At 39.5% G+C, this 27,594-nt stretch overlaps 1 protein-coding gene and 1 long non-coding RNA gene across 10 annotated transcripts in view; one reads left to right on the top strand and one right to left on the bottom strand.

Moving 5' to 3' along the window:
* The window catches only part of LOC107220973 (protein-tyrosine sulfotransferase), a 280,227-nt gene that overhangs the window by 24,504 nt on the left and 228,129 nt on the right, over positions 1 to 27,594 (bottom strand). For 7 of the 9 annotated variants that reach the window (XM_046739179.1, XM_046739181.1, XM_046739174.1 and 4 more), the window contains one exon: positions 6,048 to 6,306. In XM_046739179.1, coding sequence (XP_046595135.1) covers positions 6,048 to 6,191 — 144 coding nt within the window. In that variant the 5' untranslated portion in view covers positions 6,192 to 6,306. Of the gene's footprint in view, positions 1 to 6,047; positions 6,307 to 24,185; positions 24,349 to 26,660; positions 26,680 to 27,594 lie in introns of those variants that run through there. The other 2 variants (XM_046739175.1, XM_046739182.1) reach the window with 2 other exon arrangements.
* LOC124294262 lies at positions 1,466 to 27,165 on the top strand. The gene is made up of 5 exons (XR_006904212.1): positions 1,466 to 1,477; positions 5,335 to 5,337; positions 12,867 to 12,879; positions 22,968 to 22,974; positions 27,007 to 27,165. It is a non-coding gene; the product is annotated as an uncharacterized LOC124294262 (long non-coding RNA).

The following is a 27,594-nucleotide window of genomic DNA, read 5'->3' as shown; positions in this document are numbered from 1 at the left end:
AAGACCCTTGTAACGCGCTTTTCTCCCGTTACTTGATTGGTTTACACAGAAATATTACAATCGAATAATCTTTAGGTTCTGTTCAATATCGCACCTTGCACGTGGATATAGTCGAAGTGAAATTCATTTTTCTATACAACGAATCAAATGCATCATTGGCTGCTAAATTTTGCCGATATTTTGAACCCTTGTTTGAACCCCATATCTGTTGTTTGCACAATATACTATTGTGTAAGGATCAGATATTTGAATTTGAATTGAAAATATCAGTAAGAAAAGCGTCGATGGTATGGTTCAAGTGGGACGAAGCGTTGACATAAGGTTTTAGGGTTGGTGGTCGAGTGATTGAGGTAGATGACACAATAGGTTTACTTTAACACAGAAGAATTATTTATTATAAAACACTTGATTAGATTACAAAGAAAATAAATGATGTAATGTAATATTTGAATACGCGCTGGCAGAGTTGATGAGCGCGGGTGACTGTTGAGTGCGCACGTCAGTCACTGTTGAGTGTCAGAGAGAGTCCCCGAGTCCTGTGCTTGCGCTGTGTCCGTGCATCGGTTTTATACCGAGGAAACAGTTAGGAAGTAGGTGGATGGAAGGGATTTCTTGTCTGTGATAGGACGAAAAGGTACAAAGGAGATGACATGCAGAAAAATGGGGAAAACCCAGTAATTAGGAAAACGTGCCTAAACTGCGCATGCACGATCAAGTCATAAAACTTGGATCTGCGTGCGGGCGGTCGAGTTGTAAAAACTCGAGACGCGCGGCGGCGTCGGTTGTAAAGGCTAGAGTACAGTGTATTGAGAGAAAAAAAACGAGAATACATTTAAGTACCTGGGAGTTCATAATTGCGGTGCAATAATTCAGGATTAGGAGAAATATGGTTTTTTAAATGCATTTGGGATTTTTGGGATTTGTCACGTCCGGTTGTAATTTTCTGTTTAATTTTTGTGAGGCGGAGCCGCCACAGTACCCCCCTGCCAGTGATGAAGTCGCGATTAAATATGTTAATTGAATCCAGCTTGGTAGCGTTCGGTGAATCTGACTCGCCGCTTGGTCCGGCGATTGTTGTTCTCGTTCTGGCTTCTCTGGATTTGAGCCGATGGTGCTGAACTGCTTGGCATTGGAGATTCGATCACTTGTGGCTGTGGAGCTGTTTGGGACTGCGAATCTGTTGGCTGCGGTGGAGCTTGTTGTGTAGTTCGTTCAGCAGTTGATTGAAGAGAAGCGTCTTGGTCACCTTCGAGTAGAATGTAAGCTGGTTTCAGACGATCAATGGATACAGTGATCTCTTTTCCTTTGTTGTTAATTACGAAGTCCTTGGTGCCGCGACTGATGACAGGATAAGGGCCATCGTATGGATTCTCAAGTGCGTTCTTGATAGCGTCGTGACGCAAGAGAACGTGGCTTGTTGTTCGCAAGTCCTTGAAAACGAAGATTTTGCGTTGACCATGCCGAATGACTGGAGTTGGTTGCAATTCTTGCATTCTTCGTCGAAGGTCTTTGACGTAACTGCTTGTATCTTCGGATTGTTGAGGTGTCGATGCAATGAATTCTCCTGGTAAACGAAGTGGTTCACCGTAGACCAATTCTGCGGATGTCGCTTGAATGTCCTCTCGCCAGGCTCCTCTTATTCCGAGTAGTACTATTGGGAGGCTGCGGGTCCATTGGTTGTTTTCATGACACCGTATTGCTGCTTTGAGTTGTCTATGAAAACGCTCAACCATTCCGTTACTTTCGGGATGGTACCCTGCCGTACGTAGGCGTTGATTACCTGAAAGTCGATTAATTTCGGTGAAAAGTTTCGACTCGAATTGCCGGCCTTGATCCGTGGTTACGCGATCAGCAGGTCCGAAACGGCAAATCCATCCATCGTAGAATGCACGTCCAACGGTTTCAGCTTCTTGGTCCGGTATTGGAAAAGCTTCTGGCCAGCGGGTGAATCGATCGCCACATGTAAGACAGTATTTCATACCTTCTGACAATGGCATGATAATAATGTCGATGTGCACATGTTTGAAACGTCCGGAAGGTGCTTGGAAGTCCTGGATTGGTGATTTCACGTGGCGTGTAATCTTCGAACGTTGGCAGTTAATGCATGCTCTGGCCCATTCTCTGCAGTCGACTTTCATTTTCGGCCATACATAACGTTGAGTTATGAGCTTGACCGAAGCTTTTACGCCTGGATGTGCGAGATTGTGCACAGAATTGAAGGCTGCTCTCCTGAAGGGCGCGGTGAGAAATGGTCGCGCTTTTTTCGTTGAGAGGTCGCAGAAAATGGTGGCATTCGTTCCTGGAACTTGTATTTGTTTGAGCTGCAGTGGAGAGTCTGGAGATAAGTATTTCTTCAGTTCCTCGTCATCTTGCTGTGAGGCTTCGAGAAGAATGTAGTGCAGAGGCTGCGAAACTGCTTCGATGCGCGAGAGTGCGTCGGCTACAACGTTGTCTTTTCCGGACACGTGTTGGATATCCGTGGAAAACTGTCCGATGAAGTCGAGATGTCGTGATTGTCGCGGAGAAGCTTTATCTAACTTTTGTCTAAAAGCATAGATTAAAGGCTTGTGATCCGTAAAAATTTGAAATTCGCGTCCTTCCAACATGTATCGGAAATACTTGATTGCCAAGTAGATTGCGAGGAGTTCTCGATCAAAGGCGCTGTATTTCTTTTCGGCTGGACTAAATTTCTTAGAAAAGAAACCTAGTGGCTGCCAATTTCCATCGACGAGTTGCATCAATGTTGCTCCAGCAGCGTTGTCCGATGCATCACATACTAGTTTGAGTGGCGCTCCTGCTTCAGTATGTGCAAGAAGAGTGGCTTTCGCGAGATCTTCTTTGGTTTTCTCGAAGGCGATGGTAGCTGCTGGTGTCCAGTTGACTTTTGCTTTGCCCTTGATGTTGTTTTGTAACGAATCATTGAGTGGAGCTTGCGTTTCTGCGGCTTTGGGCAGGCAAATTCTGTAAAAATTTACCATGCCAAGGAATTTCCTGAGTGCTTTGGCTGTGTCAGGCTGTGAATAATCGCGAATGATTTTCACGCGGTCTTCCAGTGGCTGAATTCCATGGGCTGACACTCTGAATCCAAGAAAGTTAACTTCTTCTTCGCCGAGAACACATTTGAATGGATTGACGACGACGCCGTACTGCTGTAACCTAGTGAAGAGAATGTTGAGATGCTCGAGATGTTGCTCTTCGTCTTCTGAGGCTATGAGGATGTCGTCGATGTATGGGAAGCAGAAGTCTAGTCCACGGGTAACTTCGTCCATGAATCTTTGGAAAGTTTGAGCTGCATTCCGAAGGCCAAACGTCATGTACGGAAATTCAAATAATCCGAATGGAGTGATGATGGCGTTTTTCGGGATATCGTCTTCGTAGACGGGCAGCTGGTTGAAAGCGCGCATCAAGTCGACGACGGAAAAGCGCTTTTTCCCTCTGAGTAGACCTGTGAAATCTCTGATGTGTCTCACCGGGTATCGATCAGGAATTGTTCTCGCGTTCAGTCCGCGATAGTCGCCGCAAGGTCGCCAATCATTGTTTGCCTTTGGAACGAGATGAAGAGGTGCCGCCCAGCTGCTAGATGACGGGCGCGCTGTTCCAAGTTTTACCATCGCGTCAAATTGTTTCTGAGCGATAGAGAGACGATCCGGTGCAAGGCGTCGAGCTTTGCAAGCGACGGGCGGGCCTGGTGTTGTCTCGATGTGATGCCGAGTTTGGTGCTTGACCTGGGGAGCGCGTCCGTCCGGTCGCGTAATCTCCGGGAAGCTTGCAAGTAGCTGATGATACTTCGATGCGCCGGTGATAACTTTCACGCTGGGAATGATGCACTGAAAAAATTTACCTTGTGAAGTTAGCTTAGTTTCTTTGTCGATGAGTTGGCCTCCTTGAATGTCGACTAGAAGTCCGAAGTGAGACAGGAAATCTGCGCCGATGATTGGCTTGGAGACGTCGGCTATGATGAATCTCCATGGGAATTCTCGTCGTAATCCAAGGTTGAGAGACTGTGTTGTTGTGCCGTATGTGTGAATTGTAGAACCGTTTGCTGCTGCAAGTTCGTAGGTTGATTTCTTGTGCGGTCCTCGAGCGAGCGTTCGTGGATAGACGCACAAGTCAGCACCTGTGTCGATGAGGTATCGTATTTTTGTGTCGTAGTCGGTAATGAAGAGGCGGCGTGGTTTTGGGCTGGGATCGCCGACCGCCATCAGCGAGTGCCCTGTGCGTTTCCCTGGAAATCACATGGAGATGTGCACTTCTTCGCTTTTTTTCCGCACTTGCGATGATACCAGCAAAGTTTCTCATCGTCCTCATCATCAGAGTCATCAGATTGTCGTTTTTTGGATTTTGAGCGACTACGTGAGCGAGAGCGTGAGGAATTGAATGCTCCTTTTAGTGCGTTGATCTCTTCTCGTAGAGTGAGAGTTAGCTGAGCGATTTTGATACTTAACAATGTATCGAGTGATTCGTTCGGCTGCTGCACGGCTGCGATATTACGGCCTGAAGATGTTCCTCTTATGGCTTCCATGACTGAACCAGCGAGATCGGCTACATCATTGAGTTCGGCATTCTTTTGAGTGGCGAGCACTGCTTGGACTTGTGTCGGTAGGCCTTGTAGCCAGAGTTGTCGAATGACATTCGAAGGAAACTCTGTTCCTGCGAGATCGCGTAGATGCCGTAGGTATTGCGATGGTTTGCGGTCTCCGATCTCCTGGTGTTCAAGTAGTTGACGAGTTTTTACTTCTTGAGATGATCCCATGCGTTTGATGAGCTCGTTCTTCAGTGTTGTGTAAGGATTTTCTGTTGGAGGTTGTAGAATAATATCTCTTACTTCTTGTGCGTGTTTTGGATCCAGTAGAGCTAAGATGTGGCCGAATTTCGTTGATTCGAGTACGATAGCTGAAGCATTGAATGCGAGGTCTGCCATGCAGAACCACAATTGAAGATCCAATGGATTGAATGGCGGCAGCTTCAAAGCTACTTTATGGATTTCCACTGTCGTTTGTGTTAGAGCTTTTGATCCAGTTGCAGTTTGTTCGTTGATTGGCGGGGGTGTCATCTTGAGAATTTTCACTTGTTATGCAAAAAAAAAAAAAAAAATCACTTCAAACACACTATCCTTTTTAATACGGGGTCACCACTTTAGGGTTGGTGGTCGAGTGATTGAGGTAGATGACACAATAGGTTTACTTTAACACAGAAGAATTATTTATTATAAAACACTTGATTAGATTACAAAGAAAATAAATGATGTAATGTAATATTTGAATACGCGCTGGCAGAGTTGATGAGCGCGGGTGACTGTTGAGTGTGCACGTCAGTCACTGTTGAGTGTCAGAGAGAGTCCCCGAGTCCTGTGCTTGCGCTGTGTCCGTGCATCGGTTTTATACCGAGGAAACAGTTAGGAAGTAGGTGGATGGAAGGGATTTCTTGTCTGTGATAGGACGAAAAGGTACAAAGGAGATGACATGCAGAAAAATGGGGAAAACCCAGTAATTAGGAAAACGTGCCTAAACTGCGCATGCACGATCAAGTCATAAAACTTGGATCTGCGTGCGGGCGGTCGAGTTGTAAAAACTCGAGACGCGCGGCGGCGTCGGTTGTAAAGGCTAGAGTATAGTGTATTGAGAGAAAAAAAACGAGAATACATTTAAGTACCTGGGAGTTCATAATTGCGGTGCAATAATTCAGGATTAGGAGAAATATGGATTTTTAAATGCATTTGGGATTTTTGGGATTTGTCACGTCCGGTTGTAATTTTCTGTTTAATTTTTGTGAGGCGAAGCCGCCACAAGGTAAAACTTTAGTTTCATCACTGGCATAGGGTCAAATCATAAGTAAGTCACCAATGAAAACGGGCTATACCGGCATCGAATGGTCATAAGGATTGTAAAATAAGTATATTAAAATCTTAATTTTACTTTAGTTTGTGGCTACTCACCGTTGATGCATTCATCTTATATTAAATTAATTTCTTCGCATAGACAAACAAAAACTTGTAGAAAAGCAGGCATTTTGACACGACAATCAGCTAAAGTATATGATTCTCTTACCTCTTTGGCAATCATCACCGAAGTCGGTCCATCTTTGGAGGACCCGCAGATGATACCGAGCTGATAAAGGACCAGAAGAAAAAGCAGTCCCGCAAAGCAGAGGATGGAAGCCTTCCGGCCCCCCCGAGGTGACAGAAGTGACATCCCTCGGGTCAGGCACGCCCTCGCAATACGATGCCGATTGTCACTGCTACCACTGGTTGTAAGAGCCAAGCCAAGTGAATAAGGCCTGGATGTACCTACGCCTAACTCATCCCACCTGAAATAAATTAGAAGAGTGAATATAGGGGGATACTTTAAACCGAATAAGAGATAATTTGCAATCGAGATCAGAACTGCGTCAGGAAATCGGAATCAGAGATGTGAGTCTCTTCCTACGCAGAATTGCATGAGATTTGTCGTTGCCGTGTATTGATTATATTCGCAGTTATGTGTAACCTAATACACATCAATAACCAAGCTTGAAGCTTATTTAATGGAATTTGTATGGAGACTTTTTGCTAATCATGCCTATGAAAAGTATTTATCTCCATTACCTACTAGGCCTATTCATTTAGAAAGTATGGCGACCTGCGAAAAAATGAATAAATGAGATTTGATCTAATTAAACCTAAATTTTGTCTTTATCCAATCCAATCTGATCTGATCAAACCTATAATTTAAATATCGTCAGATACATAAATTATATATATTTAGATTAGCTTCGATGAAGATGAAATTTGGATCGAATTAGATCTAATCAAATTTAAGTAAATTAGATCATTTCTATCAATTTGTTCCTGGAAATGTTAGATAGTAATTAATTGTTACCATTACATTTAAGCGATGCATTTTAATTTGATGATACAATCTCTCTTGAACTTATTATAATTAGTGTAGTTCATCGCATAGTTGGACGGGCTGGTTAAGCTTGTCAAATATGTGTTCAGTCTTTGGATAAAATTAAGCAAGCCGCATTTCTGAGCTACATCGGTCTACCTAACGGCTACAGCTCTGACAACACGGTGACGAATAGTGATTATGATTGGTAGACGGTATGACCCATTCTGAATTTTTACATATAGACGGCATTTTCCTACCGATGAATAACGGTAACGTTGACTCAACGGTACCAACTAAATTTAGTCTCAAACAGGTTTTTACCCGTATATCTAACGTGTGCAGAAGTGTAGCAACGACGAAACGGCTGTTACGAAACAGCAGCTGCGGGTTTTTATTTACTTTTGTTTAGTCCCTGTAGCAGACCCAGTAAATTTACAGCTGTATGCAAATGTTCCATTGAAGTAATTCACAGGGGCTGGTTTGGGCGGGTTTGGAAAAGTAAAACGAGTACATTTTTATTCGCAGTGCAATTGCTGATGGTTTGGGTCTCCTCAGATTCAAAATTAGATTTCAAAGTAAGGGTTTGTAACTTTCAAAAATAAATTGCACGAATAAATAATAATTGGGGAAAAATTTACTGCCGGAGATACTTCAATTTTTATTAGAAAATTTGGTCACGATCTAAAAGTACTACATTTTCGAAAATCACTCTTTCGAAAAATATCATTCAAATTTCTTCCAGTTATGCTGAATTCTTTAAGTAAGCAATTGTCATTTATTTCCACCAGTCAATGAAGAGAATGAGTTTTGGAATATCTGAAAATTCTTTATTTACCTGATTCTTTCGATTAGCATATTAAATTAAAGTTTTCAGTATTAATCCGTATATTCATTCTGAGCCAAATAAACTCATGCCTGTCCCCTTGAAAAGAAGCTAACATACTTTAAAGCCGTTAGACATAAGGATTTCTGTTAATCAGTTTGATTCATTTGTTAGGAAAATATTGCAATACACAATGAATTACCGTAGAATAAACCTATATTTCATGCCATCATAATAGTGATAACCGAAAAGAAATACGATAGAAAAAAAAAATTAAATCACTTACAAAAAAAAAATAGTAAAAAATTCTTAAGATGGACAATGTTTTCATTCCTCTACACAGCAGTATATAACAGTTTCATTTTTATCGCTTTGTAAACAAATGAACGCAATTCTAAGTAAAAATTTGTTTTATTCTCCTAGACTGCACTGTTAGCTGAAGGTTACTAAAGACAGCCAGCTAAATGAGGAATTTCGAAGCTCGTCCATTACAGGCGAGGGATGGTGCCGAAAGCTGCGGTATAAAAATTTCCTAATGTACCGACTCGATTAATATTGTAATCCTTATGACCGAGTCGGTAAATGTAGCGCACTGACGTTACCCACGTACCTGTTGTAACCTTTTGCTTGCTTCAAAATTCTCCCGTGGCTGATTGTCTTTAGCAATCTTCAGTCAATGACTGCAATGAAGGGCCACGATAGAAAACTTAGACTGTGATTAAATCATGGAAAATTACCCAGTAGTTGGGCACAAACTTCATGGGTATGCCTAACTATTCTGATACGGGGTCTCATCAAATTTTACTGAAATACAATGACGGCCCGTGCTATGAAAATTAGATGAAACCTCAATTCGAAAAAAGTAAAACGAGATAAAATGCCGTCAATAAGATTTTGTAGTTAATATTAATACAAATTTGCGCTTTTCAAATTCTCGAGATTTTTGGGATTTTGCGAATAAAAATTGGCTATTTACACATGATATCGAAATGATCGTGGCATAATATGGAGGAAAAATTTGTGCCCAAAGTTAAAGTAGAGAATCGTTGATCAATGGACAAATGCTTTTTCCAATTCTTCGATGTTTCGAAATGAGTACACAATTTATGAGATTAAAGAACAATACAGTGTAAAATATCGTCCAGTAGGCAAGTAATTATCGCAGTAGTTGAGACATCATTTTTAAAGACTTGAATACAATATCTTGAATCTCTGATTTTCAATACAATTATCAGTCTTTCTTCCGCAGCTTTGTTGATTTCCCATTGTCCCAACCACAAGGATAGCCGATAAAAAAGGTAATTTCTGATTTTTTACTTACATGCACTTTTTCTATTTTAGCTTATAGCTTTAGCTTTTAGCTTTATTTTTAACCGAACGTAAATGAGGGTGTGGCTGTAATTTGCTGTCCCTGACTACGAGCGATTAGTAAACTTGGTAGGAGGTATTTTAAGCAAATTAGCACAATTTCGAGAGGTTTATGCTGTTATAGAATTTAGTATCCGTAGCTATAGTGAGTTATTGTATAGACCATGAGGGGTTGCCCTCAAGCTTGTCTCTAATTAGGTATGCGTATGTTACCAAAACAAGGGCGATACGTGGGATTCGGATAGATCCCGAATACTATTCAAAGGAAGCAAGAAGACGGTACCCAGACGGCAGAAAACTTGAATCAGTCAACAAGATCTGATTGACAGATGTGAGTTTTTTGGCGTCTAAGAATCGCGAAAGACATCTCTTCAGGACATAAAAATATCTTTTCAAAGGCAAAAAATGGGGCATGAACCATATTTCAAACGTCTTTTTGGCTACCTACTTTAAAATATGTTATTCCTGGGTATACGTATAAAAAAAAGCTCCCTGAACTCTAGGTGGAACTAAAAATAAAGATTTTGTGGCATCGATTGTCGAGTACGTGAAAAAGCGCGCCAGAGCTGGAGTCACGCATTTGGGATTCCGAGAGGTGACACTGTAGCGAACGGCGAATACGATATTTCAGGACTATTTGTTTCTTCTTGTTTTTCCAGTTTCAACGGCATCAAGCAGGGAGTAGGTGACGATTTCGAGGAAATTGAGGAATGCCGAACAGCTACGATTTCGAATGAAGAATGCCGAGGCTGCGAAGGGGGAGCCGACAAAGATCTTTGCATCGCTGGAATCCAAGGCGGACGTGATTCCCGCTGGTAGCCGGCGCTCCGCAGCTTCTACTCGCGTTACCTCGTCAACAGCTGACCACCAAATTTGCGAAAGATGGACTAGCGATAAGAGAGCACCACCCCGTTCATCACCGAATTATCGTAGAGCTGTGCAGTGGATGAAATTGCGATCTAGCGTCAAGTTCCGCATCGCGATGCTCCGACAGGCGCGTCGAGTTACGAAATCTACGAAACCGAGGTTCGATCAATTGTTCCGGATTCTTGCGGCTATGACGTTACGTGGGACGTAGCGTACAGAGGTCGGTGTGGCGGCAGGTTGTAAGATTTTTCAGATTACTCTAGTTTTGGCGGTCATTTGCGAAAGGTGTAATTCCGAGTTTGAGTAACGAAACGCTTTGAAGAAGAATTTTTCGAAAGATGATGCTGCCGAAGAATCACGAGGGGGTTGGAGCTTTTGATGCGTGAATATGGAACGGTAAGCGCTGCTTATGTCCTCGCGACCGAATTTCGAGAGTAGTTGATATGAGTAAAGGCTTGCCGAACGATGGATAACCGTTTTGAATTTGCGTTATGGAAAAGTACTCGAAATTTGTTTGTCGATCTTCTTGCGTGGTGACCGTAGCCTGAGTTCGCGTTTGAATAAAGTAAATTTTGAGTTTGTTGAGAATGTCGAGTACAGTCACGGTTCCAAATTGCTTTTTTTTGTTATGATTTCGGTGCAGCCTAAATTACGCTGCACAGGATATAGTCGCAGTATCGTGGTTTTTCAGTGTCACCTCTCGTGTATGTCGCGAATTGCTGAAACTGAGTGATCGAATTAGCAAATGACGGATTTGAGAATTTGGAGAAAATTTGAATCTACATGCGTTGCGATTGCGTTTAGTTGAGTTGGCGTTTGTAATTCTTGATTAAGTTATGATTAAAATTGGCGTTTTCATTGTATCTATTTAGGTAGCGATTGCGATGCGAAATTTGTATTATTGAGTTTCGGTTGTGGCTAAATTACGATCGAGTTTAAGAATTTGTTTATTTGAGTTTCGTATAATCTTGAGCTCTGTAGATTTTGTTCAGTTCAGCGAAGTTAAGATTATGATTGCCTTAATGTAGTTTAAATTGAGTCATCGAGGACGAGTTGAGATTTATTTAATTGAGTTTGAGATTCGAATAATATCTAGCTTTATTTTAGTTGCTGAGTTTAGTTTGTCAAGTAATCTCGCGGTTGCGTCGAGGCTCCCAGTCGGGTATTAGAGAGAATGCCGTTTAGCCGGATCGGCGCGCCGTCGACAAATTAGTTATAGTTCGATTTTGTAGCGATTATCGCTTTGTGGTTGAGTTTAGATTTAGAGTTCAGAATTTATTTGCATCTTGAGAATGTAGAATGTTGAGTTTAGTTTTTAAGGAATGAAGCGTTCGCGTCGAAGCTCCGAGTTCAACCAGAACCATAAAAAACACGAAGATATAAGAGGAAGAAGGTGTACAGTACGAAGCTGGAATGGGAGATTAGCCGTAAGTTCACGTTGTACTTACCAGAAACTTTAAACACGTTTTTCTCGAAACTATGTTTTTAAACAGCGTCAGCACGATAACTCTGGCAACTTTTAAGATTATCAACTTTTTTAAAAATCTTGACAATTATTTTCTTTACAGTCTGACGAATGGTTTTTTTAATTTTTCGGTTCGACAATTTTTCATAAATTATTAGACACGATTTTTTTTTAAATACATACTAACGTTTCAAATACTGCAACTTCTTTATTTTTGAAAAAAAAAAAAAAATTTCTTCCGTCAGACTATTACTACTACATTATTTTACAAGATTCTTTTGAATTTTTGCAGATTGGATAATTTTTGATGAAGTTATAATGTAGACAAGGTATATGAGCCCTCAAGTAATAGCGTAGGTTATGATAAGTTCTGATATTTTGATTATGAATCGTAAAGAGCGAGGTTTAAATGATTTTGTTTTTTCTTTCTGTATTATAGCTGTTTGACAGAATGTATTATTTTATTTTATTTTTATCAAATAGCGTATAGTTGTCGAGTGTATCTCTTTTTCTCCAAAATCACCCCTCTCCTCTCCGCGGTACTAAGCTACCAAGTATATTAGCCGTGGTTTAGCGAAGCTAAAGATTTCCAGGCGTGTTGACCATGTCAGGCGCCCAACAAAATCTTGCGATGCGTTTTGTAGAGTTTTGTTTCAGTTATCACCGCGGGTCGCCAAATTATTGTTCACGCGGTATGTTCTCGGTAAGTTCTTCGGGTGGCCGAGTTACAGACAAAAATCCGGGTCGCAGTATATTATACTGGTAAGTTTATTATGAAACTTCTATTGCTTTCGTGCTGCTACGATTATACGTGAACGAATTCCATGAAGAATGGTAAAAATGACGACGCTCTGTTTAACACTCGATAACGACACGAAAATTTTTACTTAAATTTATTACATGAAAAACTTTGACAACTATGTATAAGTTCTCAAAGCTATACCGATCAATCTTTGCCAAAAAATTCATTCAAATATGTTGAAAAAAATCACGGATACAAGGTGCGCAATTTGAAAAACCCCAAGAGAACTAAATTATTCCTAAACAAAGAAAAAAGAAATGCAGGATTCAACGAAATTTTTTTGACATCTGCAAGAATCGTTGGGAGCTAAAGGCCCAACATTCGCGATGTAGGCTAGCTATAGCACCGTCCATCTACGGGATAAAAAGTTCATTCATTCGGTGAAAGAGGTAAATAAAGTAGTGAAACAGAACCAGCTACGACGTATCACGTTGACCCTAATACTCGAGGGTGGTTTTAGCGGTTAGTATATCCGTTACGCTTTGAGCTTCACGGTCCACTGTCAAGCAGCCGTTGAAGAGCTTTTTTTGGGAGAAAGAAAGAGGCCGAGCATAAAGCTCGGGACGAGGAATACCGTCGCAGAGACAGGAAAGGAAGTGTCCATTTTTCGGTGGTGGCTCTCGCGCCTGTGGTGCGGGAAAGACCGGCTATCAACGCTCATGTTTCACCCAGCCTGGGCTCTTCGGTGCCGTCCACGATGAGAGATGAGAACAATCACCGCAATATTGCTGCTGGCTAGCCGGCCCCTTCTTCATCTCTATAGTTTCCTCTTTTCCTCCAAACTCACTACGACTATGCTCTGTTCCACACTGGTATATTTTCTGCTCCACTCTGTGAACTCTTAGATCAATGTTTATGATAGCGCTCGCGTGGGTGGGTGGGTGATGGTCGACGTTCAAACATATTGTTCCCATGGCGAGGAGAGTTTTCGCTCCTCCTCCTTCTCCTTCTCCTCTAGGTCCCGCGTTTCATCGCTTCTTAGTCGTGTTCGTTCTTTGATTACTGTACTGCTGCAGGCTACTAGCGTTGTTATACGCACTCAACTCGAGAAGCTCGACCTGAACTCTGTTGCCTCACACACACTCGATGAAAAGCTTGAAAAATTGGTATGGTAGTAGGTTGCTGTATCGCAAAATTCATGACTGATCAAGTTTCGCAATGTCTTATTCTCCAGTTTATTTTACCACCCGAGTGTCTTTTATCATTTTATACTATACCGATACTCACCGCGACTTGTATTGTTTCTACGGCTTGTACAGACCCTCAGTTTGATTTTGACACATTCAAGGCCGCCGATGGCACCTGCTTCACATGTTGAACAAGCGGTAGCAGACCACAACGAGAGGTGGACATGGAACACCTGCTGCTGGTGTTGCTGTCATTTCATGCTTACACGACCAATTTTTGATCAATGCCATTTTCAATTTGAACGCAAGTTTTTCTTTTTCCGAGCAACTTCTCTAAAACCGTGTTTCTGTGTTATTAATATTAAAATCGTTTTGTAGTTACGTTGAGATTCTTAGAATATTCTTGAAACTTTAATTTGCCCACCCGTTCATCAGATCAGTTCAATGGCTGTCATTTCTTTCACTTTTTTTTTTTGCAGCACCGTAAATTACAAGACACATCCGAAATCATTGCAACTCGATAACAAATATGTTGACATCCTGAAGTAAGTAAAGTTATTCTTTTTACTATTAGTATCCCATTTTCGAGTAATTGTAGAAAAAAAACAATACCACGCGTACACTTAACCCAGACATATTTGTTATGCAGTCGTTGATTTACACAAATATTATCACAAATTCTCTCGAAAAATTGACGCATTCATTATTTGACGAACATCAAACTTATACATTCATTATTGTGAATCGAAAACTTTCAATGTGCTTGAAAGAAGAAAGAAAAAAAAACCAGTATCCATTAAAGCTGCGCGAAGGCTTAGATATTACAGTTCTAAGACGGTGGTGTGAAAAGAACACAGAATGATCGAATTTAGGTGAGCTAACGTCACCTCCGACAATTGTTCAAGATCTTCGACAAATTTACTTCATCAAGAGATGCGGTCGTATTTCGCGCCAAGTAGAATGCGACTTCTCAATAAGACCGCCCGCAATAAGCCCGCTTCCCCAGTTTTTCGCTTGCGCATTTTCCCCCACTCCGTCTCAACCTCGAAGCTCCAATTGGTCGCGTGCGAACCAAGACCGGCAGCTTGACCTCACTGAGGGTGTGAAATTGGTGAGGATAGGGGGAGGGGGGGGGGGGGGGGGGGGACGTAAATACGCTCGTGCGTGTACCCGACGGGCATTCTAGTTGCGAGTAAACTAGCATAGTAACGAATTTTTGCACCAAAAAGTCACGTTGAAGGTGTGAAATTTCCACATGGTCCGCAATCCAAGCGTGGAGTTCCTCCACACCACCCCCATGAAGGTTGCCGGTCATAGTGCTAATTTATTAATAAGAACGTGCAGCCTATAAAAAAAGAAATAGAGCGTGCGCATTATGCGGGTGCATTCAAATTCCCGGAAAAACTCTTCGTCGCGGCGGGTTTTGCGGACTTACTGAGAGGTCGGACTGTACAGTGAAAAAAAAAATTTAGCGTCCGCCGATGCACTCTCTTATACCGTGATGAGAAACCTTTGGAATTATGTTGTTTTTCAATAAAAATTCTTCCCATTTTATGTGTGCTTGATATAAGATTGATCCACGCCGCTTGCCGGATAAGTGGATTGGCGGCGCTCGCGTGCGCTCCCACTTGATTATTAATATTTAAAAAATACGCTCCGTTAATTCTCCAATTTGAAACTCACCTATCTTATAGGAAATTGATCAAGGAATATGCTTGTATTTTTTTTTGGAATTTTACAGCGTGGTTTCGATGATGAATATCGTGTTTGAAAATTCTTTGTTCATAATGATCTTCAATTGTTGCTATTATAAAATTTGAAGCAGCATAAAATAGAAGCCCAATTCCAGGTCTTTCGAATGAGCCCATGAACGAGTTGATCAGACAAATAGAACCTGAGATATGAAGATTTGAAGAAGAGCGTGTGTGGCGATTTTTGGCATTTTGGGAAATTTTCAACCAGGAATAACTTTTGAAATATTGAAGGTAAAAAAAAAAAAAATTATTTCATAAATTTATTTCAACCATAGAACCCGTTAAAAAAAAATCACAACAATCGAAAAGGTAAATGAAAATTTTTGGTCGATTTCATTCGGTTTGACGTGGATTGACTCATGTATATTACATTATATTATATATATATGCAATTCTATTTATACGTTGACATGACGTTATGTAAAGATTATAGTTCAAGCAAAATTGTACAGATACCACATGTGATCAAGTCGTACTTTTATTACATCATTGCCCAAATACCCTCGGTTATTGTCGACATTGACAGATTTTGGACATTAACCGTAACATATACATGACATACGTTGAGTTGTAAATTTGTAACACGCCGTTTTATAAGGCATGTTATAGACCGCCGACACCCCGTTTCTGTATAATTCCGTTCACAGACAGCGAAGGGCGGCAAATTCACAATAAGGTCAATCTCAGCTAATAGGACATATTTTATGGCACTCGATTTCTTTTTCTATCCCATGCCCTTCCTCACCCAATCTCCTACGAGCAATCACCCGGGCAACGAAGCGAGAGCTAGAGAGAGACGAGAGGAGCAGAGGGCAGAACTAACCAACTCAGGCCTCGTTAACCGGGCCGAAGATCCCGAACGTCCCCAACGTCCCAGCCTCCCGTTGTTAACTACGAATTGGTGTCGAATTCCCGCACTCCTGGCGGATGCTCAACACCTCGGCGTTAGTAACCGTGTCTCGATCATCATCAAGTTTCGGAGTCCCTGCTACGAGTATCGTTGCAGCTGATGTCGATTATCTCTATCTGTCGGTTAGGTGTAGCATAATGGTGTGCCATAACTGGGTCAAGCAGCTCCATTGTCATATCCTGGGAGACCGCTGACGACCGAGAGCCCAAGTCAGTTGGGTACTAGTAGTGCCGCTTCCTCTCTAAGCTGGGAGCCATCGCTACTGCGGAAAAACCGACTAACAGCTCCCCCTTCGTTCGACATTGGAATTCTCTTCCGGCGGAACTTGGGTCTGTGACGACTCTTGCCGCCTTTAAACGTGGACTTTATTAGCATCTTTTCCGGACTGAAGAGTCTCGCTCCGGTTCGTAATCGTTACTCTCGGCCTTTTCCGTTTTTTGACTTTCAATTTTTCGATCTGTGTATATCTTTTTACGCTAGGTGCAATCTTAGATTAAGTTTTTAGCTTTAAGTGAACATGTATAAGTTTTTCTTTGTACTAGATTGTATCTCTTCTGTTTTTCTTTTTCAACCTGTTTCCCAACATTGTGATGGGAATATCAATAAATACCATAAACCATCAACCCTTCCGCCAGCTAGCGTGACGTTACCAAGCAGGGACGATCGCCACTTCGAAGCGCAAGTAAGAACGCAAGTGAAAGACACGGTGAACTTGCCGAGTGCCACGACTCTGCCGGGCTAACCGTCGTACTGTAGGTATTTGTCTGGTTATCTGTTCCGGTAACAGGCCTGTTGACGAATGGCATTCAAAAGAATAATTGATATGAAGGTAAACAAACTTCGGTTAACTTTATTATAACAACAAGATGTGTTTGAAGTGGGCGCCGGATCGGGACTGTTCTACACAGGTGGCTGCGTTGCCGGTTTCGCCCACTCTAAATCTAGAGTCAAATGAAGGATATGATCCCTACAGTACGCCGTATGGTGCTGCCACCTCTGGAAAAAAATGGAATTATCCCAGAGAAGAAATGTAAAGTACCTTTCCGAGTACTTCTTGTTTTCTTGATTATTGTTTATCTTATTGTTAGTTCACCGCGTTCTTGTGCATATTGTGCGCTGTACGTATCTTGTGAACACCCTTCGTGGCGGAAGCTTGTACAAGGCAGCCGATTTGAGCTCTGTCTTATTAATTCCACAATAAATAACAATTTCGATTATATTTCTATCATCGTATTGGGTGTGTCATAACCTACACTTCCCGGTCCACGTTCCCCTCTACGAAATACTGAACAGCCGAGTATCCCGTTTCAGGTAACGTGTATCACAAATAACATCAATTATAGGAGTGACGATTCAAAATTAATATGTAGCCATCGATACAGAGTTTTAGTGACTTGTTTTTTTTTGTTTTTTTTTGCTATCTCTTCGCACCCTGTTGGGAAAGTTCATTAATCTCCTAACGTCAATTACGACATTGAACGAGATCTATAACGACTGATGACACAAAGTTAACGGGATTAACATTTATTTTTAACACATGACGCCTCAAAAAAAGATAAGAGTTACATTTAATTATTGTTAATTCAACCTCCCGTCGATATTTCAAATAAATTTAATCTGAACTCTTGATTTAATTATAATATTTATACCATCATTACGCGTTTTACAGAACCTGACCAAATTATAGAAAATTCGTTACAAGCTTGTTCTGATCCTCATTTTAAACTAGCTTGTCACCGCTTCAGGTCCGAATGCTCTATCATATGTTTTGTGAGAAAAAGTCAAAGCCAAGTGTCCCCTTTTTAAGACCAAATAGTAAAAACCTTTTGTTGTTATCGTTATATTTTTATTATGGCCTTGAAAATAAGGAAAATCTTATATTTTATTTTGTGATAATTGTATGAGAATCTATACTTGATTGAATCAAGATAAGTTAGTACAGGAATAACCTTATTTTCATCCAGATGATAACTTAACTCGTCGTCATGTTTGAAACTGCTTAAGAATGTTCGAGCCAAATGAAAAATGGTTCCTAATAACCTCGTAGAGTTGGCATAAAATGCTCCATACTTGAGTGCCACATCCGTACTTTGATTTCTAAGGGAAAGATATCCATCACAATATAAAAGCGTCTGTCCTGTTAGTTGTCACAATAGTTTTTATGCTGAAATACCTGCTGCTTCGGGGAGACTAAAATAACATTTTTCCAAACTCCGAGAAAAAAATATGGAACGAGGACGAGGCTGAAACCAGCAGCCAGAATTAGTAACGAGAATTAGCAACCAAACGTTCTAATGTTCATTCGAATAAGGTAGTGAAGTTCGAAAATCAAAATTTTGTGAAATACCTTGAACCTCCAATACTTTTATACAATTATGAGGATAAAACTGAAGTAAATTTTTGTATTTCCAAAAAGATGAACACGTTTGATTGCTAACTCTGGCTGCTAGCTTCAGCTTCATGGAATGAGGATGAAGGGCTGAAATCTAATCACAGGACTTTGCTCGATGTCTGACGGAGATGGATTTGACCATGGATTCATAATGGATAGAGTCCTAATGCCTACGACAGCCAATAAAACAATTTAGAATCGAGTGAGATTGTGAAACAGAGAATGACGGGATCGGTCTGTATTTTTCTACGTGCTACGTGCTATGAGTTCTAGAACGTAACAAATTTGTTTGTGGTTGTGCTGATGAAAACAGACAGAATCGCTATTTTTTGGCTTAAAAACTTGCAGCTTACGCCCCCACTGCTCACGGTCTGAGTCCATGCGTTATAAGTCCATGGATTTGAAACAGTTAAAAGTAAGCATTACAAGCAAAATTGAAATAACGTCAGCTCTAATCCCATTTGTGCCGAAAAACTCTTGGTGTGAAGAAATAAAGATTCTATAATAATGAATTGTAAGCGGTGCTTACGATGAGCTGTTTCCTCCACACAACCTAATGCTACTGAAATTTTGACAGAGTGCAGAGGATATACCATAAACATACCTTTGTAATGCTCAAGTTAAAATGAAAATTGTGGAGCAGAGCTTTTCAAATTTTTTTTACCACGAAATACTGTAAAAGCCATATTTCGATTTTGATGTTGATGTGCCTTATTCATTCGAAAACGTCTATCTGTTACACTGACGGTATACTAAGGTTTCCCTTTCTTTGCTGTATCGGAGGTTAGTCCGAAGTCTGATTAAAAAAGTTCAAGCGGTCTTGCAGCGCTTTGTCCTTACACGATACCGTAGTTATTTATTCTCTTACCTTTTTGTTCGAAAACAGTGTGTGCGAAACCTGGTTTCAAAATTAAACGACTAATATGGGAAGTGTTTAAAAAAATTTTGCAATTAATAAATCTATATACCCTCTAGAATGCAGAATCGATGTTTTTATTTTAGGACTTCGGAACACTGGGATCAATCATAACAACTTACGTACATTTTTTCCCTCAGTGGATGTTCGACTTAAACTACTTAAAGGTCATTTTATTGTAACCTTCAGCTGGCACCTTTATCTGGTATAACATTGCCTGGCATCTTGGGGTCATGCACCGAAATAAATTAGTATTATGACTTGAATTTTTTATTTTTTTTTTTTGGTTTTCACTCCATGGTCATTTACAAGATAAAAAATGTGCCGACAATAATTTTTCATTTTAAGGTAGTAAAAATTTTTATTCTAAGGCAGAAACTTCCAAGTTGTAAAATTTCGGTTAAAATCCCTTAGTTCACAAACGACCCCACGGTGCCAGCTAGGGGTTAAATTTCACCTTAGACACCATAAATATTTCGATAAATTATACCTAAAACTACATCAATGAATCCTTGTAGGGACTTTCGAAAGAAAAGTAAAACTACGGCGATGCATGGTATCGTAACGTACTTACACTTCCAAGGAACCCCGTTGAGTTCTCAGTTCCCGGAAGAACTATGTACGGACGAAAACTTACTCAACGGCATTTTATTCTTTCCTTTTCTCCATTCTTTCGGTTTTCTATTGAGCAAAGTTAACGAGAGGCAACTTTTTCCAACAGTTTTATTACCTTCTAAGAGCAAGGAACGTACAACGAAGAGACGAAATAATATGTATGCATCGCACTCGCTTCTGTCGGATTACGTAGTGTATAACAACAGGTCGAAAGTGACACAGAATGTGGTTACCTACGTACAACAGATTTTTCTTCCAAGTTTTATATACATTTTTAAACAAATATCTGTGGCACCAACGATAATGGTGGGATTCGTAAGGATTGGTTAACGTTGCCGCTGCAGTGAAACTTCGCTTATAGTCCCCACCTTACAGGACGTTGAAGGAATATGAACTGTGTGGCGATCATTAAGTACTTTCCATAGTGTGAATGTTGTACAGGTATGGATACGTAACAAGGTATTCATCCCGGAACAACCGCATGTAGTAACATTGTAATCGAATTTCGAACAAACCGAGAGAATTTCCTTGCTTGAGACTGCTCGCTTACAAAATTTACATGCACATACTTCGTGTGAAGTTGTTTGGACTTAAGTGATATTAAGCTTTGCATGCGAGTTTAAAATTATAATCGACTTTACCTACATGGAGTACTTGAGTATTTGCATAAAGTAAAAAATGCGCAGTCTGATTTAGAATGTCGTGTTCAAATCCTTCTATATCGAAAAAAAAATCTTGCGATAATAAGTAAAGAAACCTGACGAAGATAATAATAATAATAATAGCGTACGTCTCTCAGGTCTGAGGGATACATTAAGCGGTAACCGAAATTTCAAAATTCAAGGACATTTCAAGATCATCTAAAAATTTTAAACGGAAACATCGAAACCACCCTGGTCACCTATTCTAGCACAATTTTCTCTGATTGAAAGTGCGAGTGTGCACGATTAGAAAGTGAGCATTTTCACGAGACTCCCCATCCGTCGATGTTACCTTCCGGGAGCACAGTTATAAGTCTAATACCTCATTTTTGTTCACAGTGGAAAGGTCGGTTTATTTCCTCTATGGAGAAAGATTATTGTTGTGATCGACAAATACTCTGAAAGCTCTATCCTCTTCGTTGGTTTTCACACAGCACCACACGGTGTGGTGAGCATTAGCATTACATCCAACCAAGAGGAGAGCTCTCTCCCTGCTGTATTCGACCAGTTCTCTGACTTCTGCTGTTCAGTTATCTCTGTTGTGTGGAAAATAGGTCGAGTCTACTACTAGCTTTTACTCCCTGTAATCCAGCCAAACGCTGGTAACTATTGCAACTAGGTCCATAGTACCTTGTAAAGGGAGAGTCCCTCTCTACCTTCCACAATTTTGTGCTTAACGTTGTTATATTAAAATTGTACCCTAGTAGTGACATTTTCAAGGATATCGCATCCTTGGTCAAAGTCGTCAATTCGACCATGAGATGACGTTCAGACTTAAAAATTTGCAGTGCCCCATGTCATATTCGATCATAGAATTTTGCGCTTTATTTTGCGACACCTTGTATAAAGCCTCCATGTTATAGTCTGTATACTCTTGAACTTCTTCAAAATTTAGCGGACGAGCTGACTGTTAGATTTAGAAATTTATCAATAATTGTAGGTGGAGATTTTAGTGCAAGAGACCAGCTGCTTTGTGAGGTGAATAATAATTCCTTACGGCAATCTGCATAGTCTGCTGTCAAAGAGAAATTCTGCCGACACTGTAGCAAACGCTCGAGGTAAATTTGTATTGGAATTCATAGAACAATATGGTTTTAATTACGTATACAGAGTGGCCACTGGTCAGGGAATTCTGGAAACCCTGGAAATGTCATAGAATTCTGAAATTCTGGAATAGTCAGGAAAATATTAGGGGTTTTTACGGAAAGGCAGGGAATCGTTTACTATATTTTTTCACAGAAATACGTCTCAACAGTTTTTTAAGCTTTATATAAATTAAATGGGTCAAATTTTTTTTTAACATCGGCGTAAGGTTTTAAAACTCTGAATATTCCTAAATATTACCTTACAAACGATTGTACGCATCGGCTAGATGGGGCAGTGTGACCCAAGTGACAGTTCGTACTTTAATCATCTCTCTATCTAATAAAAAAGTTTCAAACAAATGAACACGTAGAAAAAGATTATAATAACAATAGTAAAAAAAAAGACTATAATAACAATAGTATAAAAAATATTATAATAACAATAGTATACGCATGAAGTTGGCGGTGGGGTGAGATCCCGAAAGCAAAACAAAAAGCATCTAGCAAACCCTTTGACAGCTGTCATCGGCTGTTTATGACAGTCTTTGACAAATATCTTTATAGGTATCTGTTTCTGACGCGCAAAAAATGAACATGCAAACAAAAATTATCAAGATGATTCCCGACGGGAATTGTCTTTTTCGCGCGTTGGCGTATTGTGTATACGGCACTCAAGATCGATACGCAGAGATGACTCTGAGTATCGTTTCAAATATAGTGGATAATTGGTCTACATTTGCGGGTTTTAGTACAGGTAATGAGTCAAGCGGTGCTGTGATTAGGTCACCTGGTGATTACGAATCACATATGAATAAAAATAGAATATACGGGGGAGAAGCAGAATTAGCTGCAGCTGCGGACATTTTTAAGATATGTTTAATCGTGTATCGCGAAGAACAAATTCATCCACACCGGATTGGATCATAAAATGAAACACAATTCTCGCTACTCTTCACCGGCGACGGAGACAGTGGACACTTGGATGTCTTGCAGAACCAAAATAAAATTCAGATAGTGAGTAATAAGTATGAAAAGTAACAATCAAATAATAGTAAATCTAAATATATCACCAAACAGTCAAAAGAACAGCCAGGATTTACGATGACAATGGAGAAAGGAGGAGTTTCAAGCAGCAGACAAGGCGATGAAGATGGTGGATGGTCGGAAGTATCACAAAAGAAAGAAGAAAATAAAATTGTAAGTGCGGAGAACCAAATAAGCCATAGAATAATATCCATCAAATATTCGTATAACCAGGTAAGAGGACGACCAGGATCTATGTTGACCACAAGAGAAAGAGGTGTTTTGCAGAGTGAACAGCAACCCAAATATAGAGAAAAAAATAATATAAAGAAGGTGATTTTGGAGAATAACGGGCAGAGCGGTAGCAAAAATAATTCAGCAAGTCAAGGAGATAGATCGATATCAATAGAGAAGGAACACCAATTTTCAACCAACGAATGGAAGCTTAGATTGATGAAAAAAAGAAAAGTAAGCACAGAAGGAATTGAAGTAGACAGCAAGTGCAGACCTGTCATCAAATCGATATGAAGGAATTCGCCTGTCTACTAGACAATGCGTAAGGAAATAGTGAGGCGCGAAGCGCCGAGATGGGGTTGGCGCGCGAAGCGCGCAGGGGCGAAGCCCCTAGTAGAAAAACAAAAAAAAAAAAATTATATAGAAAATACGTATGTTTTTATCAATTTGCTATAATCAATTTATCCAAAACACTTGCAACTAATCTTTGTAACAACTGCTGTATTAAAAAAATAAAAATAAAACTGTCAGTCTTGTTCAAAATATTTACAAGTTGGAATGAACATTATTCTTACTGTCGAACAAGTGCAAGTTATGACACAACTCTACGATTTTGGACTAACGTCAGATTTGGTTGGTGTATATCATTGCGAGAACGTAGTAGACGAGCTATCATTCATCGCAGCCACAGAGTGTACCCCCAGCGAAAAAATTAAGTAATGGCAGACTGATCGAAGCACCTAAAAAAGTCCTAATGACGTCTTCCGATGTGGCGCCTCACCATAGGAGACCTAAAACGGTTGTAACAGTGAGGAATGAAGTAGGACGCATACTAAGTTTTATGAAAACCATGGCCGTACCTTCACCGATAACAAGTAACCTGACAATGAAGAGACCAATAACCAGCGAACCTATAACGAGAAAAGATGAAGTACGTACAACGACCAAAAATAATACATGCACAACGACCTAAAATGAAACACAGGTAACGTCGAACAAAAAATCATCGCATGATGTAGGAAGACTTGTTGTAAAATTAAAACCAAAGAAGAAAATAATGGAAGATGATACTTCCAAAGAAACTTATGTTTCTTTCAATCAACACTGAGAGAGTTGCTGACACTGCTGCGTAAGCAAATTTAAAACTATATATTAAAATTAACGCAATTAGCATTTTGGTATTTGCGGAATATCAATACAAGATTTCGACGTAGTATGTTATGAAATCACGTACCATGTTATTCAAGAAATATCCATTTGCAGAGTGATTCAGCAGCCTTCTTTTTGTATCTTTCATTCAAGCTGTTATAGTTCAATACTCGCGTTATCTATTTTCCGAAACAAACCAGTCGTCGCTGTGCCCGAAGTTCAGCCAGAAGTTATACAAATGGCTGCTCCTGTAAATGAATGCTCCTTAGTGAAATGTAGGAAGAATATTGAACTAAAAATAACATGTATTCAACTCAGGCAACCGGCCATCAGCTTGAGCGTACGATTGATGACAGTAAAAATAAAGCTCTAAAGAATATACAGGATCTAATCTTAAAACGTTTAGACTGAGTAGGAAGTGCAAAACAATTATCTTTCACTATTTTTTTTTCTTTAATGAACTAGGCTATACAGTAAGAATTCTTGTTGTAATGCGATTACATGTTACATAGAATAGATTCTTGCAGATTCACAATTTAAATTTTGGATATCGACGAAAAATATACAAAGACGTTAGCTTTGAAACACTTTGCAATACAACACATTTTGTTTCTTGCTATTTTCCACAAGGCAAGTAAGAAGCAGAATAGAAAACTACTGGAGCTGCCGGGTGAAAATTTAGATCAAAAGTTGTTGTACCCACCGACAGAAGGGCTTCCATCAAAATGACTCGTTGATTTCGAGATTTTTGAACAAGGTAAAAAGACGCACAAAAAATTGATAAACTACAATAAAGCAGTAATTTTTGATCACTCACTAACTGCGATGTCAAACTTTCGAAAACAGCATGTCAATGGAAAAAGTTAATATGAATACAATAACTACCTACTTAAGAAATATTGATGGAGATTGAGGTAGAAAAAAAATTTTGTTTGCATCACATCGACATAATTTTTATATACTGTCAATTTTAATATGAGGAAAGTATAAATAGCCATTAACAATTCAACGTTGCTTGTGTTTCAATATTTCCATTTGCGTACGATTGGTGGAACAAAGATAGGGAAGCTATTAGCTATAATCTCAAGGAAGCCATAAGTGATTAACTCATATCTCAAATTCATTGGATAGGAAGTGAAACTAACACAAAATTTCGTGACACGAAAATGGCTAAAATTTTATACCGTGAGTTTTTTGTCAATCAATCTTGCACGTCGTATTATTCTAAATTTGTAAATACTCATTAGACCAAAGAAAGTAATTCGTGTAATCAAGAAGTATGAGAAACGTTTTTTATCGTCTCAACCCCATAGCCTATTGGTGGACCTCGCACAACAATACCCTGTGAATTGTAATTTTGATAGATTATTACGTGCACAGAATATATTCAACGACTTTATTGCAGTTGCAACGAAGAAGTGTCCTCACTTCAAAGATCGCAAACAGTCGACGAATTTTACCGTAAGATGCTGGAGGTACTGTGAGCGACGAAGTAAAGGTCTCGAAATAATAGTAAAAAATTGTTTAAATCAGAAAGGAAACGTGGTGCTAAACTTCAAAGCGATACTGAATTAAAGTTGACTGAGAGAACACTCCGGAAAGAGCACGAAGATGACTATCTGTAAGACGACGACGTCGGAGATGTCGACCTCAAAACAATGATCTGACAGCCGAAGACACAAAGGCAGAGGATATGGATGTAGACGAGGAAGATCCGGAAGGAATCACAGAAAACGCTGAAAGTGGCGTAGAAAGTAGTACTGACTAATTCTGCGGATTGAAGTTGGGAACGGGTAACAGAAAGTGGTGGCCGTTAGTACATGGGGCATTCCACGTCAGTTCGACTACGGTCTGACTCTCACCCTCTTGGATTTGGTTCGCGATTTTTTATATTGTTGTTTTATTCCTATGACGAGCATATAATGCACCACATACTCGTATAGAAGATATGCCCAGAATACGAATCTGGAACGTTCTAGTGAATTAATATGATAATCAACGCCACAGATGCTTATAGAAGCATCGAGTGTAATAAGAACCCTCTGGAAGTTAGTAGAAGATCATAAAAGCTTCTAGACGGTCATTTTACTGTAATATGATTATTCAGTGCGGCATACAGTTGGCACTTGTGCTGCAGCATGTTAGCGACCACGGCGAACACCAACAATTGAAAGAGAAAGAAGGCACAGCTGTCAACCGTTCGTTGAGATAATTTATAAAATAATAATTTTATAAGTGTAGTATTAAAATATGTGGTATGTTGATACATACTGATGAATAAGAATTCTCGACCTCGTATGTAATCTATTATAGAATCTTGGTGATCGGTCAATTAAGAAAACGTATTTTTAGTTAACGTTTCGACCCGGATATGGGCCCTCCTCAGAACGATTTATTTTTTAACTGTCAAGAATAACAAAAAGATTTTTTATAAAATAAAGTACTAGAAGTAATCAGACTTAAATATTGTAGATGTAATACTCTTAGAGCTATTATATATTGTTGATTAGTAAGAACCTTATGATTAATTGAAATAAAGATGTCTTTAAGTGTTATTTACCTTTTGAATTAAGTAAGTGGACTAAGATGTAGTCGAATTCACAATTACTATTGGTGGAGACAGTGTTCTTTTGAGTGACGGTAGACAATGTCAATCTTCAAGTTATTTTATATGTGGGAGTTAATAGTTGGAAGTCATTAATTAAAAAGATTAAAGAACTATGTTTCTTCACAGTCAGTATGTCATTGTGTTAAAAGGTTATTAAAGAAGGTCTTTTTAGCAATAAAATTAATTCACAGGTGTCAAAGAAGTGGAGGTAGGTTCTTTATAATTAACTTCCACATGCCTAACGAAATATTGTTGGTTGAACCAATTGAGTCAACAGGTGAATAACGACTGATGGGAGAAAACAATGTAATCCAGAGTGAAGGTGAACCTATTATAAACAATTATACAGAAAAACAATAAATATTTTGTAAGAAAAGTTATGTAGAAAGGACTGTATAATGGGGACAAAAGAATTTTTTGTATGTAGTTAAGGTTAAACAATATTTGTTGTGTGGGCGGAGATTAGAGGTTTGTAAATATTACTTAAATGTTCAACATCTTGTCTAACAAGGGGAGTGTCAAACTTGGGAATCACAGATTTCCATCACTTTTATATATATTGTAGGGCAGGGTCCCCTCAATAAATATATAAAGCGGCAAGACGCCATTCGTTTTTATTATTGAGAAATTTCAACTCAAAGTTCTATATGTAACTTAAGTAGAAGGAACCTTTTTACCGGTTGCAGCAATGGTTCCGTGGCGTAGCGGTAACGCTCTTGCTTACTGAGCGACTTTATTTTTGATAATATTGATTACTTTGTTATTATAATTATTACAAATCCTATTTTTATCATTTTTTGTATTTTTTCCTAACTTAAAAATAAAAAAATAATTTATAGAAATATTAATTATTAATTATTTATTTTTGTATTAAATAATTTATAAA

The sequence above is a fragment of the Neodiprion lecontei genome, chromosome 4 (genome assembly GCF_021901455.1).
Source record: "Neodiprion lecontei isolate iyNeoLeco1 chromosome 4, iyNeoLeco1.1, whole genome shotgun sequence".
Taxonomy (NCBI): Eukaryota; Metazoa; Arthropoda; class Insecta; order Hymenoptera; family Diprionidae; genus Neodiprion; species Neodiprion lecontei.
Note: the sequence above shows the minus strand (reverse complement) of the source record. Positions and strands in the feature narration are given on the sequence as shown.